This window comes from Populus alba, chromosome 19 (genome assembly GCF_005239225.2).
Source record: "Populus alba chromosome 19, ASM523922v2, whole genome shotgun sequence".
NCBI lineage: Eukaryota > Viridiplantae > Streptophyta > Magnoliopsida > Malpighiales > Salicaceae > Populus > Populus alba.
This window is the reverse complement of record NC_133302.1, coordinates 18,162,074-18,183,520: the sequence shown is the minus strand read 5'-3', so window position 1 is coordinate 18,183,520 and position 21,447 is coordinate 18,162,074. Positions and strand designations below refer to the sequence as shown.

The 21,447-nt window shown below is 29.7% G+C and overlaps 1 protein-coding gene across 1 annotated transcript; it reads left to right on the top strand.

Moving 5' to 3' along the window:
- The first annotated feature begins 15,574 nt into the window (after positions 1-15,574).
- LOC118056463 (patellin-3) lies at positions 15,575-18,496 on the top strand. Its single transcript, XM_035068671.2, has 4 exons — positions 15,575-17,134; positions 17,240-17,364; positions 17,626-17,761; positions 17,870-18,496. The coding sequence occupies exons 1-4, from the start codon at positions 15,782-15,784 to the stop codon at positions 18,122-18,124; spliced, it is 1,869 nt and encodes a 622-aa protein (XP_034924562.1). The 5' UTR covers positions 15,575-15,781; the 3' UTR covers positions 18,125-18,496.
- The last annotated feature ends 2,951 nt before the right edge of the window (positions 18,497-21,447 follow it).

Sequence of the window (21,447 nt, the reverse complement as noted above, 5' to 3'; positions counted from 1 at the left end):
TGGTCGAGTTCAAGGGAATTTTGCAAAACCCAAAACCTAAATGTGGAGTTTCCTTGATGGGTTTAAAAACAACTCAGTTTATTGGTTTAATAAAAAAAAAAAAATTTAAAAAATAAAATTAAAAAGAAAAAACCTTTTATCTCAATTATCTTACCTAGCATGGTTTAAAATTAAATCAGGTTAGAGTTGCCCTGATGTTATCCATATTGACTTAATTTGTCTAGAGCAGCAACCTAGATAATCAGAAGTTGAGGAAGAAAAAAAAGATATATTTATATATAAACTGCACAAGATTTTATATAAACTTAATATAGTATTTACTAAATAATTCAACTGTGCTTCACTGTAAGTTGTATCAAAAAGATTCTCAACGAAGTAAAAGAAACGAAAGTGTAGGCACAGTTAATATGTTTTTTAATTGAAAACTTAAAATTTGATGTATATATTTAATAAAATAGTTTAAGAATTATACATGCTCGTAAATACTAAAAAGAATTATTAATAAAAACTAAAAAACTAAATCTTGAAACTTAAAAATAAATACAAGTTAAGATATATATGTATTGCGTGTTGCAATAATCCTTCATTATTTTTATTTAATTATATTGTAATATTTGTTTGATAAGAAGAATTGTAATTTTAAATTGAAGAAAACGTGTTTGGTATAATTTATCCCTTTCTCAAAATAGTTTTTAATTCCATCAAAAAGCATGTCAATGATATTTTTTTATTTTTTAAAAATTATTTTTAACATCATAATCAAAACGATCCAAAAAGTACAAACAGAAACTCAATTTTTTAATTTGTTTTTGCTAAAATTTTATATATTATAGTATGTTGATCTCAAAAATAATTTTTCAAAAAAATATAAATTATATTTTTACGTAATTTATTAAAAATATTTTAAAAAACAACAAAAACTTCTCCATTATATTAAACAATGCCATATGTTTATATTTTTATATACCAATTTATGTTAAGGGTCAAGAAAGGAATAATCTTGCTATGGGCTACTACAGGCTACAGCCAAAAAATTCGAACTTCGAAGTCCTGTCAAAGCATAGCCATGTGGCAGACACATTTACTTAATATCTAACGACCAACGAAGATAATGTCGATGCGAGCCTATCTGTTGTTTATTCTTAAGGGCATGGTTTATTTTGCATAAAATTTTTTTTTTTAATTTAAATTTAAAATTAATATTTTTTTAGTATTTTCAGATATTTTGATATATTAATATAAAAATAATTTTAAAAAATAAAAAAATATTATTTTAATATATTAAAAAAAAAAACACCCACTGTCACATTTTTAAATACGTATATCTAGGCTAACCAATGACTCCTTGCGAGTGTTTTTAGTTGGCATTGAGAAGTAATCATCATCTTGAGGCCTCGAAAACTTTTCGGCAGGTAGTTCTAGCGCATTTAGATAAATATATCTTCCTCCATTGTCACGTCTCGATTGTTTGAATTTCCTGCATAATATTATAGATTATAGGTTTGTGTTCTTAGGGCGAGCAAATTCTGGGCTTAGGCTCTCCAATCATAGCGGCCTCGAGTTTACAGGAGAAACTTCCTGGTAGAAATCCTGTCACACCAAAGCTTCAACGCCATCTTTATCCACAAAAAGAAAGCTTTTTTGGCACTGATTTATCGCTATATATGTGTGATTCTGTCATAAAAAGGAACGCAAACTGAATAGCTAGCAGGCACTACTGAAGTTGACAGCAGATTCAGAAGAAAAGATCAGTAAAACTCGTGTATATATACAATTACTGAGTGTGTCTCGATCTCAGATGGATCCTGCTGCAGGTTTACTTAGAACATCAAGATTGTGAGAGGATCGATATGCATAATCATGCCCTTAATTAAGAATTTATACCAAGAAAGTTCAAAGTATACCAGCATTCCAGCAGCTGCCAGTTCCAATAATTTGCCTTCTGACAGACATTGTTCGTTGAAGCTTGCCTGTCATGGGCCACTCCTTAATCATTGTCATTTCCAACCTAAATACTAGGGAAGAAAACTTTATGTTAAAGTATAGTTTATATGTCTTTTCTTGCCCTCTTTGATTTAAGCAAGGTTGGAGAGTTTATATGCAATAAAATATCATGGTAGTCTTGACATTTTAATGCCAGCTTATCTATGATTATGGTGAGGTCCAATGCTGTCTAGCAGAGCCAAGTACTTCTTCATTAAGAAATAATTGATAGAACTTATAAAGGGTCTATACTAAAATGAATTTAAAAGATTATATAAACTCCACTCTATAAAATTACTTTCTGCGTTTGCATTTCTTTATATATATATAGGACAAGGGGTCTTATATAACTCCAACACACATGCTAATTCTTGAAGGTGGTAAAAGTTTTTTTTTAAAAAAAATAAAAACTATGAAAGTTACTGTAAAAAAAGATTCATATTTTTATTCATTACATTACAATGATGAAAATTACCTCTTGGCTATTAAATCTTTTGGCTAGGAGTTAGGGGAGTTAATATTTCATTGTGACAAAAAATGTTTTTTTTATATAAATTGAATAGGGTTAGATTGATCATTTTATTTTTTATAGCAAAATTATTAATTTAATCCTATAATAGAATAATATAATGCCTACTACTCAAATATATTTTTATTTTTTAAAAAAAATTTAAAATAATTGGTACTTTGATGTCTTTAAAGATAAAACCAACATAACTCTTATCCAATAATAAAGTTATCATAACTCTCTCACCTATCTTTTTTTTATTGGTTTTATTATAAATTTAAAGGGTACTAAAAAATATTATAATATTTATTAAATATAAAAAAAAATTATTGGTTACGTGTACATTAGTAAAGGGATGATCCTTATCTTATTAGGGCAATGTATGCAGGGTTATCAAGTCATCAAAATACCACCTTTCAAAATAATGTTTAAAAAGTCTTGATATGCAGGTATAATTATTAATCGAACCAATTACTTGTGTTTTTTTTTTTTTGTATTTTTTTTTTATGTTGAGTGACAATTTATCCGACCCAGAGAGGAATCTTGGCTACAAATCTAAGTCTATGCAACTATGGCTCATTTGAAAAGCATTAAGAATACTATCATGGAGCATACTTTAAAAAGGCTAGCATTCATGGGAAATACGTCTACTACTCAATGTACAGTGAATGACTTAGCTTTTCGGCAATCACAACCACATGGGGATTGCTCCTTGCTGCAGTGTCGATGTTTTAGCATCCTACAGTGCTCATTATCACATACCCTACTTATTAGTCTATTTTAATTAAATCCGATAGTTTAGCCTACTAATACAGATGATGATGATTTTTAAAAAAAAAAAAAACTATAACTTGGAGTCCAGCTAATGAAGCATTCTATATAAGTAGTTTGCTTATAAATTATTATTTTTTGTTTCTAAATTGTTTTAACATTCTAATATTAAAATTATATTTTAAAAAATAATCAATATTATAATAGCAAACAGGTTCTACAAAGTAACACGGGATGATAACATGAAAATGAAATGTGGAGAGGTCCACTTAGATTCCAAAACCTTAGGCTTAATTAAGCTCTATTCTAAGTCTAATCTAACCCATAAAAGATTAATTATGCCACGAACCCCATCACAGGACTACTTCACTTTTCTTCCATGTATTGATTAAAATCGACATTAATTTTACAGATTCTCACTCCATGTATTCAAACTCTTGAGCGTCAATGCAGCCATCGTCTTCTATAAGAAGTTTTAATAATTGTGCTTTTAGAATTCTTAGCCAGAGAATAATCAGTCACCCTCGAGTTTTGAGTTCATGTCAACATGTCATGTCCCAACTAAAGCCTCTTTTGAGTGTGGAGTTCTATAAGATAAAATATAATAATAAGTGTTTTTTTAAAGTATTTTTTATTTTTTAAAAAAATTATTATTGATATTGAAACATTAAATAATTCAAAAATATCAAAACAAATTTAATTTTTTTTAAAAATATTTTTCAAGCACAAATAAAAACATATATTTCATCCTATCAATATTTTAGCCATTTGAATTGCTATCTTTTTTTTTTTTTCATGATTTCCAAGTGCATGCACTCAATAAAAGGCCATTTATCTCTTTGAAATCTTGAATCCCATATGAAATGTTTTTATCGAATTTTGTTTTTTTGGGAATTTCATGGTCACAAAAAACAAAATACCATAAGTGAATAGAATTTGAACTTGTATATAAAGTTACGGCACTTGCACTCTTATCTATCTATAGAGTTCGAAGCACAAAAAAGTTACACTCAAATCAGAATCAAAGTTCATTTTGGTCAAAATCAAATTTGAGTGTATTCGGGGTGTGTACGTGTGTGTGTGTGTGTGTGTGTTTGTGTGTTTCCATTTTCTTATTGTTGCCAAGTCCCTTTTGTAGCCTTCAAGGAATTTAAGGGCGGAGTTATTCTTCGAGAAATTGATGGCTCCTTGATCTCTAATATAATTTCTCATCATAAATGGAGGAAAAAAACTTATTTGCTCTCTCCTTTGTTTCAATGAATAGTTGAAGTTATTAGAATTAAGAAGGGAAATTAATTAGATTAACGAAGATATTATTTTTATTTGATTAACGAAGATAAACAGTTATTAAGGCAACAGTGAAGAAGAAGTTGTACATCAGCTAATTTTTTTTTATTTGTTTTGGTAATTAGGGAACAAAAGCAAGGTCTAAGGCCCTAGGAACAAGACACCCTAATTAAGCATCACCAATTGAAGACCTTCAAGTCTTTATCTCTAGTATCAACACCACCGAGTGCGTGACGTTGCGGCTCGTTTACAAATAAAATATTATTTATAAGTGTTTGATTAGATATTAATTATTTTTATTTTTGTAAGTCCAACTCAAAATTGATGCTGGAACTCAGCTTCTTAAAAACAATTTGGATTTTAGATTTGTTTTTTTGTGAGTGTGCGTTATCCTCTCTCCTTCACCAACAGTGCAGATAATTAACCAATGTAAAAATTTCCCAAAACAACCCGAAAAGTCTCCATTGTTTAGATCTAGAAAAATCCTGTCATTTCCTGAATTTTCATTATTGTTCTTCTTTGTTCCCCTCTCCCGTCTCTTGCCAAATGACAACGAAACCATAGAAATTTTTTTCCAAAACAACCCTCTCATCTCCTTGGCTCTTCTTCCCTTTCTCCTCCTCCTTTTTTTTTGTTGGATTTTCCCATCCCCACTATTCACTTTACAAACAGTGGAAAGCCTTCACTGTTCACGGAGCCAAAACAAGTCCGGTCCAAATCTAAAGTGCATTGGACTGGGTCTGACCCAGTAAAATAAAAAAATAAAAAAACAAATTCTAAGATATTGTATTTTATTCAAAAAAAAAAAAACTAATGTTTAACGTTATTCAATGGCACTACATAATTACATTAGAAGGAGATCACATGATGATGTAGTATTCGCAGAATTTGATCGCAATATCAATTTTGTTCTTGGTGATATTTTACCTAATGTTATTGCACGCTCAGGAAACTATGGTCTTTATTAGATGGATTTCGTGTGTGATGGAATTGCAGATAGTTTAATGGAACAGTAAAAAAATACTTTATATAAAGTATTTTTTATTTCATGATGTAATAGCAATAGTTAAATCTATAATATTTCAATTAAAAACCATCAATATTAATATATGTCTTCTTTAGTTATTTTATAACCTCAATTTGAAAAACAATTTTAACCAAATATATATTTTACCAAACCAACCTTAACTAAAAATAATTTTTATAAAATAATTTTTTTTAAACTAACAATCAAAAACTACTACAATATCAAACATATCATAACTAGATGAGTCTCTCTCCCGTCTCTCCCATGCCGCAGAATCCATCACAGCAAGCAATTCGAAGCTTTGTGTATAGCTTTCCACACCGGAGAAGCAGAACAAGGAAGAGACAGGACAGTTTATTAGAACCTATGATATACTTCTCTCATACTTACAATCCAAGGCAAAGCATCACCTTGTAAGAGCTTCCATGGCTAGATTACCGAGCATTATTACGATATTATTATATCTAGCCATTTTAAGTCCCAGACCTGCATACTGTTTAGGAAAGTTGAAATCCTATCCATCTCATCACAAACCAAGGATGGAAGCCAACAAATCTGCCAATATGTGATTAATATGATTGTTAATTTTAGGATTTATAGAATTAATTAATCAGTAACACGTAAACTAACCCAAACATCTATATTAATTAAAAAAAAAAAAAGGAAAAACTCGGAGCACCTCTACCGATTGAAACCGATTTCTTTAACTCAATTAGCTACTTTCGTATCTATCAGCAAGGAGGTCTTTGTAGTACGAAGGACAAATAGTATCAAGACCCCTTTTAGGAGAAGAAGCTGGAAGACGAGTACCATTCCAACAAGCCAAATAACCACAGAACTGCAAATACTGAGAAATCTTACCATATCATGCTCGAGGAGCCTGTTTTAATCCATAAATTGCATGTTTCTTCATTCCTTCGCGTCTCTTCATCCATGGCTTCTGCTATTGTTTTAAATCTCTGAATTTCCTTTAAGCAAGATGGCTCCTCATCATCAATTGGTCCTACAAAGAAACAAGAACAAGTAATCATGTAGTTATGATCTCTGTAACGGGCTTGTTTTACAGTTGTTCTCCTCGGACGTTGATATTTTAGTTGCAATGGAATTATATCCTCATCATCAATCCCCCTTTCACCTTGTTCCTCCTGTTAAAGGAAAACACAACTAGATGCTATTTTCATTGGAGCATTAAAATATACAATAAAGTTTGTCACAGTAGATTTATCATTGCCAGGCACGGCTCTATAAGAACCCTAATAGGATGAAACTTCATCAAAAACATATATTGATACTTATAATTCGATTTATCTGGATACAGTGTACTCCATGCTTCGTTTCCCCCTTCTCTTTGAATTTCTTTTGTTCTGCTAACAAACCATTTTCTTCGTGATGGATTCTCTTGCCATTTGCGTGGCCAAGGACTTTTGACAGCACAGAAGACTTTCAAACTCTTTCAAGTGTCCTAATCCAATTTTTACCCTCTTTAATTAGAAATAAACAGTTTGCATATAATTATTTTTCCGACGAAATTGGACAATTTTTTTTTATAAAAGGACAATTTTTGAAAAATAATAAAAAAATACGAAAAATCACAAAATAATCAAAAAGAAAGAAAAAATATATACCAGGGATAAAATTGGACAAATAATGAATTTTTTTTTTCTTTTTTTCAATTCAGTCCTCCTTTTTCCATTTCCCTTCTTTCTTTTTTTTTTTCAATTTCTTTTTTTTTTTTTTCATTCTTAGACTTTTTCTTACAATCGTTTGGGTTGCTTTTGGACTTGCTAATGAATCATGTTGGAAAAAACTCTCATATAGTTTAATTTTAAACATGAACTAGACATGTAATTGGACAAAAGGGTTTTTTTTTTTGTCAATTTCATCATTTTTTCTCAATATCATCTTCAAACTTATTTTAGTGGTCAATCAGGTTATCTTTAGACTAATTAAGTCGATTGGACCATATCAGGGTAACTAGCTCCTATATGGTTTAATTTTAAACCCGATATAGAAAAGAAGGTAAGTTTGTATTTTTTTTAACCATTTTCATCTTTCTTTTCTCAATTTCATACTCAAGTTTTTTTTTTTTTTGATCAGTTGAGTTGGTTTTGAATTAGTCAAGTTGATTAGATATATTGAAGAAATTCTCACACAATTTAATTTTAAATTGAAACCAGAAAAGAAGTCAAAAAGAAAAATTTCAAGATTAACCTACTACATTGAATAACAATAATAAATAGTTTTTTAAAGTATAATTTTTTTTTATATGCTAAACAAAAATTGATCTGACTCAAATCATAGCCATGTAAACCAGTTATAATTAGTTCCCCCAGTGATTATACAATTAATTAATAAGATAATCAAATTATTTGACTGGATCAAATTTAATGACATTGCAAGATGCATTCATAAAAAGACTTTTGAGCATCATGTCTTTATTGTTTTTTCTTTTCTTTTCACTTTTAATCAACGGCTTCATGTCCTTTCTTGGTTCGTACACAGAGATTCATGAACCACAAGACATTCTTATAAATTAATCTGCAAGCAACCGCTAAGTGCTTGATGTACCCTTTCCCCGACAAAACTTACCCCACACGTAACCTTCGTTTTGCACTAGTTTTTGCTGAATTTCCTTGCAAAAAAAAAAAAAATTCATTTGCATTTTAAAATTCAAAATCAGTGGAAACAGACGGCAACGTTTCTTTTTATATTTTAAAAAAAATTTAATTTTTTATTTATTTCAAATTAATATTTTTTTTATATTTTCAAATCATTTTAATATATTTCTAAATAAAAATATTTTTAAAAATTAATACACTTCCAAACATGAAAAAAAAAAAAAAAAAACCAGCCAACAGATTTGGCTTGCTTTTGGAAGCTAAAAACAAACATTAAAGAATGACTGGCTCTTTGGACCCAGTCTTGAATCTTCTTCTCCTCCGTCCTTTTAATTCTTTCACGTTGCCCATTTGCCATCCGTGGTGTTTTTATATATATATATATAAAAAAACCAATGACATTAATGAATTAAATTTAATTAGTGGTTAGTTTTTAAAATGATTTTTATTTAAAAATATATTAAAATATTATTTTAAATAAAAAATTAATTTTTTTATAAAATATTATTTGAATCACGTTACCAAACCAGACCTTGCTTTGCTAGGATGCAACCTGATCCTACCATAATTCAATTATTATTCTAGAAGGCACAGTTGTAATAAGAAATCAATGAAGTTGTTTGGGAAATTATCAAGGATGCTCAAGAAAAGAATATCAAAATTACCCCAGATCATAAGAAAAAGAAATGCCTGTTTATGTGAGAAGCTTGCTTTTAATAATGTTTTTATATAGAACTAATATTAAATAAAAATAATTATGATACTCAAACTATAGTTATCATATATATATATATATATATATAAAGAAAATCACATATCATCTATAGTTATTAATATCTATTTTTTTAAAAAAATAATTTTATCTTGTATTTTTATATTTTTCTTATAATTATATTTTTATCTTATTAAATAAAAATTAATAGTTATACTTTGAATATTATAAAAACTAAGATTGTTGAGATTTTAAGAATTTTCCAAGGAGAAAAAAAAATGGAAAATGAGATTGTGATCACATGACAGCCTGTTCTGTGAGTGGTGAAACGTGTCACAAGAGGAAATGTTATGGCTGTTTTTTGGGTGGGGTTGTTGTCGAGGTCAAAAGAGAAGGGGGCCTCTGTGATTTGTTCTTGTTGACAGCTCCGTCACTGTGTACTTTGCTGGAATTGGATCTTTGAGGAATAAAATCTTCAGCAGAGGGCATTATTTGTGCGGCTGCTTGATGGATGTATAATTAATAAATAATTATTATGTATATCGCTAAGTTATTGCGTTCACACCGGTAATCTATGATGATCTTGAGGCTGTGCCGGCCCTTGGACGGCCTAGCCAATCAAATTGTGTTATCTTTAATTGACTTTAAAATAAATAAATAACAAAATATGATAATCTTTTTATTTCTTTCTTGTGATCGAGAAGAATAATAGAAAAAAAAAATTATATCATTATTCTATAAAACCAAAATATTTAAATGTTATTGTGGTGTGTTTTATATTAAATATATGTAATCATATATTAACAGATTACGAGATTTTTATTTTATATTATGATTTTGGTAATAATTGAGATATTTTCATAAATTAATAAATAAAAAAACAAAATATTTAAGTGATACATCCTTAATCTATTTCAATATAAAAAGATAATTGTATATTATTAACGTAAATATGTAAACATTTAACATAACTAAAAGTACTTTAGAGTGTAAAAGCTTTATGATTTTTTGTCTGAATAAAACATGTAATGGTGGTGGTTATAAAAATTATGAAAAATTAACAAAGACTAGTTTTGGTATAATTCAAAAAGATAAACTTAAAATGATTTGCGGTTGTTTTTTTAAAATGTTTTTCAATTGAAAATATATTAAAATAATTTAAAAAAAATTATTTTTGATATTAGCGTATTAAAATAATTCTAAAAACACCAAAAAATATTAATTTGAAGTAAAAAAAATAAAAAATAAATTTAATTTTTTAAAAAAGTATTTTTATAACACAAAAACAAATAGGGTATCAGTCTGTCTAGTTTATCATGTTTTTTTTTTTAAAAAAAAAAAAAGAGTTTAAACAATTTTTACTAAATAAAAAAATGTATTTTATTGATACTAATGATAGTACAATATTATTACTACTATAATTTCTTTCTATAAGACTCAAATAATGATAACAAAGATGAAGATTGAGTCTTATCCAACAACAATGACTGATCAACAACTAATTAAATCATGAGTATTAAAAATAACTATTTAAACTTATAAGTTTTTTTTTATATGTTGTTCGTAATGGGATATTTTTCTTTGAGATTCAACGATTTCTCCACTTGGCATCTCAACGTGTTTGTAAGTATATTCTCCAATCTACTATGGATTCTTGAATCAAATTGTTTCGGAAACAAATAAAAAACTCAAATTTGAGGGGGGAAAAAGCTATACAAAATTGTGAAATTTAAATCATTAAGATATCTAGATTTATAATTATTAAAATATCATATTTAACAATTGGATTTGGAATGGTTAAACAAATTAAAAAAAATAAAAGGAGAGGAAAAGAAAGTGTCACCGTGTAATTTTCATGGGCACAAGTCCAAAAATATGTATTTTTTTAGAGAGTACTGATGATGATAATAATAATAATAATAATAATAATAATAATAATAATAATATATAATAGCCGCTAGGGTTTCGAATTAATTTGATATAGAGAAAACATAATAATTTACGAGCTTGAATTTACTTGAAGTTGCTTGAACAACGCCATGATTACACCTTTGATTACGTTTTAGACTCAAAGGCTAAGAATTATTGTCCCGAGCTTACGTGTTTAACAATAAAATCTACGTAGAATACTAGCAGCTATGAGTCTATGACTTTTTCTTTTTCTTTTTCTTTTTTCTAATCCGGTGAGTGCATGTAGCCATGTACAACAAATGTCCTGGCGATACTTTCTTGCGGCACTATCTTTTGAATTTTTTTTTTAGGATGGTGCTAGATTGTTGGCTGGTGTTACGCTGTGTGCTAGAATTTTTTTTATTTTTTAAAATAAAAAAACAAAATGCCTGGTGATGGTATTTAGATAAATAAATAAAGATTTAGGTTATTATTGACTTGACTAAATTCAATAAGATCAATTAACTTAATTAACAATATGATAATAAAATAGCAATGACAGCAGAAAAATCAAACAAAAAATATTGACGATAATTAACTATAAAAAATAAATCGTTAATATTATACTCAAGATAATAATAATTAAAAAAAAGTTAATGAGAGAGACTCGCTTTATCTTAGCCAAGAACATCTCACTACCATTAGAAAAAGCTCATATTAAGACTGTTCTTAATGCTGTTGTGGAATGCTATACAATGACATTAAAAAGGCCACATGCGCTATTAGAGCAACGATCTTAAAAGAAAATCAAATAAAATATTATAAAGCGAGCGTTCCATGCTTATATTTAATGAATTTAATTTAATTAAAAAACAAAATATTTTAAAAACAACTAAATTTAACAAAGAATAACAAATAAAAATATTCGAGATAACCCAAATTATTTTTAAAATTAGTTAAAAATCCTATAGAAAACAAATTAAAAAATAATAGAACTCAATCTCTAATTAAAAAATTTATTGAAGGATGAAACTGAAAAAACATGAGCTTAAAAAAAGAAGGAAAATCAAGCAAACTTGGACTTAATCAAGAAGCTCAATTCACAATTAATTTAATGTTGAAGAATAAAATAAAATAAAAATATCAAATTTAAAAAATTATCAAAATAAAAAAAATATCAATCAAAAGAATAAGAATCATATATGATAGGAAAAAACTAAAAGAGGTTAAGATTAAAAAAAACTAAATTTAAAAATTATTTCAAATTAAAAAAATTCCAATCAAAAGAATTGGGATCACATCTGATAGAAGAAAAGTTAAAAAATAATGAAATTGAATAAGATTAATTTTATAAATTATTTCAAGTAATAATAAAAAGAAAATGAATTAAATATAAAGAATAGAAATTGAAGTGATATTTTGAAAATTTAAAGAATTAGATACGGACATTAAGGAGGAAAGAGAAAAAAAAAAAAGAAAAAAAAAAAAAGATGTTGGCTTCAAACTAAAGGGACTAGAGGTCAATAAGCACGCCTCTTAGAGAGGGAGGGTTGGCATAAATGATTCCAACGATGTCAAGAGAGGAACCAAAAATCTGCAACACACGCTGCCTAAACGCGATGGAGCAGCGGAGGCGATGACGGATGCAATGCAAACACTAGTAAATTTTTCTTTTTAAATAATATTTTAATATACTTTAAAAATATATATAAAAAAAACCAAGTTTTCTCTAATCAATATAATAATGATGAATTTACCTTATAAAAAGATCATTTTCTCTGTAAGAGACAATTCATCGAGTCATCTCACACAAAACATAGGCTAAATCCATAGCAAATAGGAAAACCCGTTAGATAAATGGTCCTAACATATGCCGATGCAAACGTTTTTAAAAAAGCAAAAGGAAATATAAGACTTGATTTATTGATTCAATTGTTTTTAATAAGCTTAATTAATTTAATAATATAAAAAAATATGATGATTGTAGATAAAGTTATATATATATATAAACTAACAATGAAAACAAGGTAAAAAAACCTAACCCAAACTCATCTAGATTAGCATGTCAAATATGCGAAAGAAAAGTGAATAAAATCAATAAATTCAATCACAAAACAATTTAATGTCAATGAAATTTTTTTAAAAAAACATATACATATTTTTAAAAAAATAATGAAAAAAAACCCCGAGTCAAACCAAATAAACTTACTAATCCTGTGATCATTGATATAAGATTGAGATAATTTTATAAAAAGAAAAATGAAAAAAAAATATAAAAACCAATTCCTAATCAAATTAAACATCAAGAATTAAAATTAAAAAAATTAAATGTTAAAGGATTTGTCTGATGACAGAGAGAAAAAAAAAAAAAAAAAAAACCTCCCTAAAATCGTAGCAATTGCCCCGCCCATGGCTGCTGCCAACTGATGTAAAAATAGATTATGCTTGCAGTGGCCTCTTTTCATTTTCATTTCTTGTATTGTCTGTTGTAATGTTGGTGTAGCATTAATGATTTGTGAGACATTATCATGTTAGGGCAGCTACTCTCTAGCTAATAATAGATTATTACGACCATCTGACGATGAATTAGCACAAAGGTTGCTTCATATATGTCAAATGGTCCGATTTTTCTCGCCAAAATTTCCATACCCTTAAATACAGCAAACTTGGCTTTCTCTCTTTACCAACAGGTTTTTCCACTTCTATGTTACAAGACAAGCGAGACACGCAAATACAAAAAATGTAATATATACATCCACACAAGTTATATTACATGAATCAATCTTAACATTTCATTAATTCAAAAGGATAAGAAAAAGATTGATAATAACAAAAAAAAAAAAAAAAACTATAAGAAAAGGTTGAAGATGCCCTTCAAACAATATCCTTAGTTTTTTATTTTTAAGAGTAAATCCATCATTTTACTATTAAAAAAAATAAAAAGACAACAAAACCCTGTGACGAAGCTTAATAATTTTTTATTTTTAAGAGTAATGAAGTCATTTTATTGTTTATTTTTATAAAAAAAAAGACTAAAAAACCCTTAACATGTACGCAGGGTAAAATAGACTCTAATTACTATATAAAAAAATTATATGATGTTTTAAAAATAACTATAAATAATAATTTTATGTACTTAGAAAGAGATATTTTAATATTTTTTTGGAAAAATAAATTTACAACATGCAATGAAACACGGGTTAAATAGCTAGTAACATATAGCAAGGTAAAATAGACTCTAATTATTATATGAAAAAATTATATGATGTTTTAAAAATAAATATAAATAACAATTTTATGCACTCTGAAAGATAGATATATTTTTACAATTTACTTCAAAATTTTATGATATTTTAAAAATAATTAAAAATAACAATTCATCCACTCACTTCAAGAAAAAAGATAGACACATTTCACTTCAAATTTGAATATATACTAATTATTGGCAATCATTGTGCATCACTTTAAATTCTCTTCACTATTAAATATTAATGTGTTTTAATGATGCAATAACTGAGAATTACCGATGAAATTGTGGAAAGTATTAAGGAAAAATCTTCTCTCTTTCAAGAAATCACATGTAAAATATTAAACCTTCGATTAAATTAGGTGTAGCTAAATAAATGGAGAAAGATGTAATTAAATCCCGATGATTGAGCGATCGTTTTCAAAAACATATGGTGTATTTATTTATTAAATTGAGTACAAAGATTAAAATGACAGATGATATTCATGGTAATGAGTAGTTGTAAAGTTGAAATTCTGCCTATAATTTTAAAGTGTTGTATAGGTTTGTGGTTGTGGTTATTTTTAAAAATATTTTTTGTATTGAAATACATTAAAATAATATTTTTTTTATTTTAAAAAAATTATTTTTGAGATCAGCGCATTAAAATGATTCAAAATATATTAAAAAAAATTAAATTTTAATAATTTTTTTTTTAATTTTTAAGAAACATAGTTTACATTACATTCCAAACAGTGCCGTATATACCTTTAATTTAAAATCATATCATTAATTACCCAATCATTTTTCCCCGCAACAAAATCCCGAAATAAACGTCACTCTTTTTTAGCTTTTATCTATATACATATCACATGAGGATGGTTGATTCATTTCCTTCGTTATCTAATAATTACTTTATTTAAATAGCATGTAGAATTAATATGTTATAGACAATAAAATGTAATTAACAGATTTACCTTATAATTTTTCGAGCTAAAATTTGTTTTGAGTTTTTGGTTTTATTTTCAAATTAATTTAAAAATTCAATTAAATATCATTGACTTTGAATATGTAGAAATTATTGTTTTTTGTTTAAAAATATATTAAAATAGTATTTTTTTTATTTTTAAAAATTTATTTTTTATATTAGCATATCAAAACAATTCAAAATTATAAATAAATTAATTTAAAACTAAAATAATAAAAAAATCCAAGAATTTTCAAACAAACAAGACCTTTTTCAAACCCAAGTAAAATGTGATGTTTTTAAATTTATATCCAAAATAACATTATTTCATTTTAAAAAAACTACTGTAAAATCGTTTTCTAACAGTCTTGAACCGAATCAGACACTCCATAACTATGAAACAAGATGGGGTAACAAGAAAACATAGGAAAGAACAAAAGTACCAACTATATTGCGGTTAAAAAAAAAATAAAAATGGGGCGGGGTGGGGTCCGGGTCGGGTCCACGAACAAGTGGCAGTAGCTGGCAAACCGGTCTGACAGACTGGTTTTTCTTTCTTCTCTAAACAGACCCAGGACAACGCTCTTCCCTTCTATGTATTTTCTCTCCCTCCCCTCCTTTTAAGCCCTCTCGTTCTTTTCACTTCTCTCTATTCAATTCTCTCTCTCTCTCTCAAAAACACAAGCTTTCTTGTTTCTTTTTCTTGTTTTTTTGGGTAAAGACACTAACTTTGTTTCTCTTTTTCTCTTATAAACCCAAATTTCATTTGCCAAAAAACCGTAACTTTTGGCCATGGCTGAGGAAACCCAGAAGCCTGCTGCACCAGAGGCACAGCCATCAACCACCACGGAGGAAGTTGTGGTGGTGGAGGAGAAGCCAGCTGTGATTGAGAAAGATGCACCGGCACCTGTTCCTGAACCAGAGCCCGAGGCACCCGCAAAACCAGCAGTGGTTGAAGAAGCAACTGCTGTCGCTGAAGGTGTTGTTGAAGTGGAGAAACCAAAGGAGGAGACAACCGTGGAGGTGAAAATAACACAATCTGTTTCTTTTAAAGAAGAGACGAATGTCGTTGGTGAACTACCCGAGGCTCAGAAAAAGGCTCTTGATGATTTGAAACAACTCATTCAAGAGGCTCTTAACAAGCATGAGTTCACCGCCCCGCCTCCGCCGCCGCCAGCCAAGGAGGAGGAGAAGCCAGCTGAGCCTGAGAAGCCTGAAGAGAAGGTAGAAGTCAAGGAGGAGGAGAAGACTGATGCTCCTTCTACTAGTGAAGAACCCAAAACTGAAGAAGAGCCTAAAACTGCTGAGGTTGAGGCTTCCACTCCACCTCCACCCGCGCCCGTGGTGGAGGAGAAGGTTGAGGTGAAAGAGGAAAAGGTGGAAGAGAAAGTAGAAGTTAAAAAAGAAGAAAAGGAGGCTGAGCCATCCGCCGCGGCCGAGACAGTGGTGGTCGAGAAGGTGGCTGCTGTGGATGAGGATGGAGCCAAAACAGTTGAGGCAATTGAAGAGACGATAGTAGCTGTGTCCTCTACTCCTGCAGCAGAAGAGGCCGCCCCTGCTGCAGAACCCGAGGCAACTCCAGCAGAGGAGCCTAAAACCGAAGAGGAAGCAGCCCCAGCTGCTCCTCCACCACCCCCGGAGGAAGTTTTCATCTGGGGAATTCCCCTTCTTGGCGATGAGAGGAGTGATGTGATCCTCTTGAAGTTCTTGAGAGCTAGAGATTTTAAGGTGAAGGATGCATTTACTATGATCAAGAACACTGTCAAGTGGAGAAAGGAATTTGGAATTGATGCTCTTCTTGAAGAAGACCTTGGAGCTGAATTGGAAAAGGTGGTTTTCACCCATGGAGTTGACAAGGAAGGCCACCCTGTGTGCTACAATGTTTATGGCGCTTTCCAGGACAAGGAGCTGTATCAGAATTGTTTTGCTGATGAGGAGAAGAGGGCGAAATTCCTGAAGTGGAGGATTCAGTTCCTGGAGAAGAGTATCAGGAAGCTTGATTTTAGTCCTAATGGTATTTGCACCATTGTTCAGGTCAGTGATATCAAGAATTCCCCTGGACCTGCCAAGTCTGGACTCAGACAAGCCACTAACCAGGCGCTTTCTTTGCTACAAGATAATTATCCTGAATTTGTGGCAAAAAATGTAAGTGATCCATAATCTATTTATTCCTTTTTAATCAGATTAATTTTTCTTTTCTTTTCTTTGCAAAAAAGAATCTTAATTTGATCTGGCTTTTGGTATTTGAAGGTGTTCATCAATGTTCCATGGTGGTACCTAACATTCAATAAGATGATCAGCCCTTTCCTGACACACAGGACAAAGAGCAAGTTTGTTTTTGCTGGCCCATCCAAGTCTGCTGAAACACTTTTCAAGTAAGTGTAATTCTTTGGTCTGCCTTCCTTTATCGTTGCTTAGTGATGTTTGATCATCAATTGCTTTCTGGGGACTCTGTATGTTGCTTGATCATTCATAGTTCTGACTAGTACCTTGATATGTCCACCTCTTTATTGCTTTGTGGTTTAAAGTTTATCTTTAATAATCTCCCTTCTTTTTTCCCTTTTAATTTCTTGCTATTGAAATAATCTACCATAGGCCTGTTAGCGAATTTATGTGTGTTTATTGATGATGGACAGATACATAGCTCCTGAAGAAGTGCCAGTTCAATATGGTGGACTGAGCAAGGAAGGCGAATTCACAGTTGCAGATACCGTCACAGATGTTACTATTAAGCCAACATCAAAGCACTCTGTTGAGTTCCCAGTGTCTGAGGTTTGTACCCATATTTAATTAGCCTGTTCAAGCATCCTTTTTTTTTTTTTTTGTAGAGCATTGATGAAATCCAATTGATTGTAAATTGTGTGCTCTTGAAATTGTCAGGCATGTGTTCTCGTTTGGGAGCTTCGAGTTTTTGGTTGGGATGTGAGCTATGGAGCTGAATTCGTGCCTAGCGCCGAGGATGGTTACACCGTTATCGTATCAAAGACCAGGAAGATTATCTCATCCGATGATCCTGTGATCTCAGACACGTTCAAAATTGGTGAACCTGGCAAGGTTCTGCTTACCATTGATAACCTAACCTCTAAGAAGAAGAAGCTCCTCTATAGGTCAAAGACCAAATCCCTTTCTGAATGAGCTTCAAGAATCAATGCCTTCGTGGGGTTTTGAACTTCCATTAATTTAGAAGACATGGATGGCATAACAAGGGGTCCTTGGTCATGATGCATGAACACGAGGTGTGGAGTTTTGTTCTGTTTAAATTTAATATATTTTTTGTTTTATAAAGTCTGGGTTTGGGCTGGCATTTGTTGTTTCGTGTTTACTTGGATACAACGTACTGGTGAAGACAGCCTGGGATTATCATGGATTGACAGACACATTTGAGGTTTAAGTGTGAAGAATATTAAAATGTGTTTGCCAAAGTTGAAAGATTATCCTTTTTTGTTCTTGGTACTCTTACCTGTAAAATTTGTGTAAATGTGATGGTGTTCTTCTTCTTCCTTCTTAGTACATGTATTTTTTCAATTCTTATCATCTCTCGTGGATCAATTCTGCTTCTTTACCAAAGTCTTGAACATGAATTTAGTCTAAATGTTACCAGTGGCTAAATCCCTGTGTGTGGAAGTGTGATGATCATTGGATAAATCCCGTGTCTAAAAAAACTTAACTGCAAAAACAAATACTGCCACGCACCAGGCAAATCTCACCATTTTCTGGTCTTTTTATTCACAACCCCACATTTTGTGATACATTGGGAAGGACTTCTAGATTTGGGGCATTGAAGAACAAGCGAGGATCAAATATAAGCAGTGTAATAAGAATATTTGTTACCATTAGAGAACAAACAGGTCGACATCAAGGAAATGGAATTAGAGAGAGAGTCCAGCTTGAAGATGAGATCAGGCAAGATAAAACTCTCAGTTTTGACATTGAAAACATGATCAAGTTACTTGTTGGAAACGCGTACAGCGATGAAAGTGAGAACAGCTGTTTATCGTTTGTTTTATGTCAAAGAAAGCTCTTTGAAAGTGATTTTTTTTGTTCTTTATAGCTGTCTGTCTTGACTCTTGAATTGTTTCTTTGCGGTTCTGTCTCACCACTCACATAAAACAGTACAAAATTAGCTTATACTAAAGAAAAGAAAAAAAAAAAAACTGTTTCATCTCAGAGACAAGAAGGAACAAATCACAAATTCATATACTTTGTTCTCTTGCAATTCAATGTCTTCTTCCAGCACATGGAAGGTTTGGCCTTCTGATTACAGTCTTAGACTTTGTTGGCTTGAAAGCTGTGAGGGAAGAGTTCTTCAAGTTCTTCAAGTCATCAAAGAATCTTCTTTTTTGATTAAGATGCTTTATGCATTGCTTGCCCAGGCAAAACATGCTTTAACTTGCTAATGTTATCATAATCCACGCTTGCATTAGCCAAAGGTTAATTTGTATTTGATTGCTTAATTAATTATATATAAAACTTGAAGCATGTGTCGGTCATCCCTTTATCTATATTTCAATGGTGAATGGTGTCTGTGAAAGGGATGTGATTATTTTTTAAAATATTTTTTATTTAAAAATATATTAAAATAATATATATTTTTTAATTTTTAAAAAATTATTTTAAATATAAATATATCAAAACAATGAAAAAAACTAATTTTAATTAAAAAAAATTAATTTTTCATTGAAATTTCGTGCGATTTCAAACGGCAAGGCGGCAGTAAATCTGTCAAGCACTCTGCAAAAAAGGGCAAAAAAGAAAAGAGAAGAAAAGAACCTGAGAATCGTTCTGCTGTGTTTCTTTTTGGGCACTGCAGTCTTTTCTGGCAGTGCCTTTTATTTATTTATTTAAGTTGATTCCTTCATTTTCATTGGAGGATAGGGATCCAAGTTTGGTCTCTAATCATTTCCCCCACCACCTTCATTAAATTATTATCTCCTTTGATTATTTATATTATTATCTCCTTTTATTATTGCGCCCTTAACTCATATCAACTGACAGTGTCAAAAGCAGGCTTTGCCCTATAAAACAATTGTGCTTATGAATATTTTTATGTGTGCAGGATACAATAACATACAAGTGGCTCTGCGCAGGGGATGTTTTGCATAATTTTTGCTTCTGTGTGCTTGTCTTGAGAAATATTTAAATTGATATTTTTTTAATATTTTTTTGATAATTTTGATGTTCTGATATCAAAAATAAAAAAATCATTTACTTTTATGCATTTTTAAACCAAAAATTATTTTGAAAAACACCTAATAAAGAAATTATTTGATATTATTTGAAATTTTTTTTTTTTAGTTTTCAAATATAATCATTTAATTCAAGCTAAAAGCTTTGGAGGCCCCATCAATAATGGTATCAGAAATCAATAATTAGGCAGTGGAGATTCTTGGTTTAAAGCCGACACCTCATGGTTATTGTTCTTTGTGGGGAATTTTGATCTCTCTTTATCTGGAAAAAAAATTAAAAAGAAAAAAAAGAAAAAAGATGTACAATTCCCATGTAAATTCCTAGTTTTTATCCTTCCTTGGTGGCCTGTCTCCATCTTTACATAATCGTCAAATGCACGAGCAAAATATCAAGCTGAGATCATGGTTGTGTTTATCTTGTTAATAGATATTATTATTAATAATAATTATAATATTTTCATGATTATTTAGTTGAATTGTTCTTCGAGCTAGGATGACTTTTCTCTTTATTTATTTTAATCGTTAAAATTGACAATTGGGTCCAAAATGAAATCGGCAAGCAGATATAAAATGGTTTGTGTAACGTTGTGGCTAACATATATATATATATATATAGTGATTAAAACAGCACGTCGAGTTAAATAAATTCGTTTTTCATGATAAAGGCAAGAAACCGTTGACCAAGTTTTGCCCCTTGTCTTGTGTCTGCATGGCTGTTTTACGGTCGTCGTAAAATTGCTGCAAGTGATCAGCCTTGAATCAAGAAAATAGTATCTTATAATCAACCAGATATTTAGGAGAAGGAGATATTTAGGAGATGGAGATTTTTAGGTGGGTGATGGTGATTTTTTTTTTAAAAAAATATATTAAAATAATAATTTTTTTTATTTTTTAAAATTATTTTTTATATCATTACATTAAAATAATTTGAAAACATAAAAAAAATATTAATTTAAAGCAAAAAAAGTTAATCTAAAAACACTAAAAAACTCTTAAAACATCAAAACAAATATAACTTACATTAAAAACAAACAATTCATTTCTTCTTTTCTACGTTATTTCAAGAAATATTATCATTTGAAAGGGTTGGATAAGGGGCAGATGACAAAGTTTTTTTTTTATTAATATGAATGTTTGGTTTAGTTTATATATATCTTAACTAATTTATGAATATAAAATTAATAAATCATGCAAACTTATAATTATCATAAAATTTAAACTAATAAACTCTAAAAAAAAATAAATCTAAAACTTATGTCATGTTATACGAAT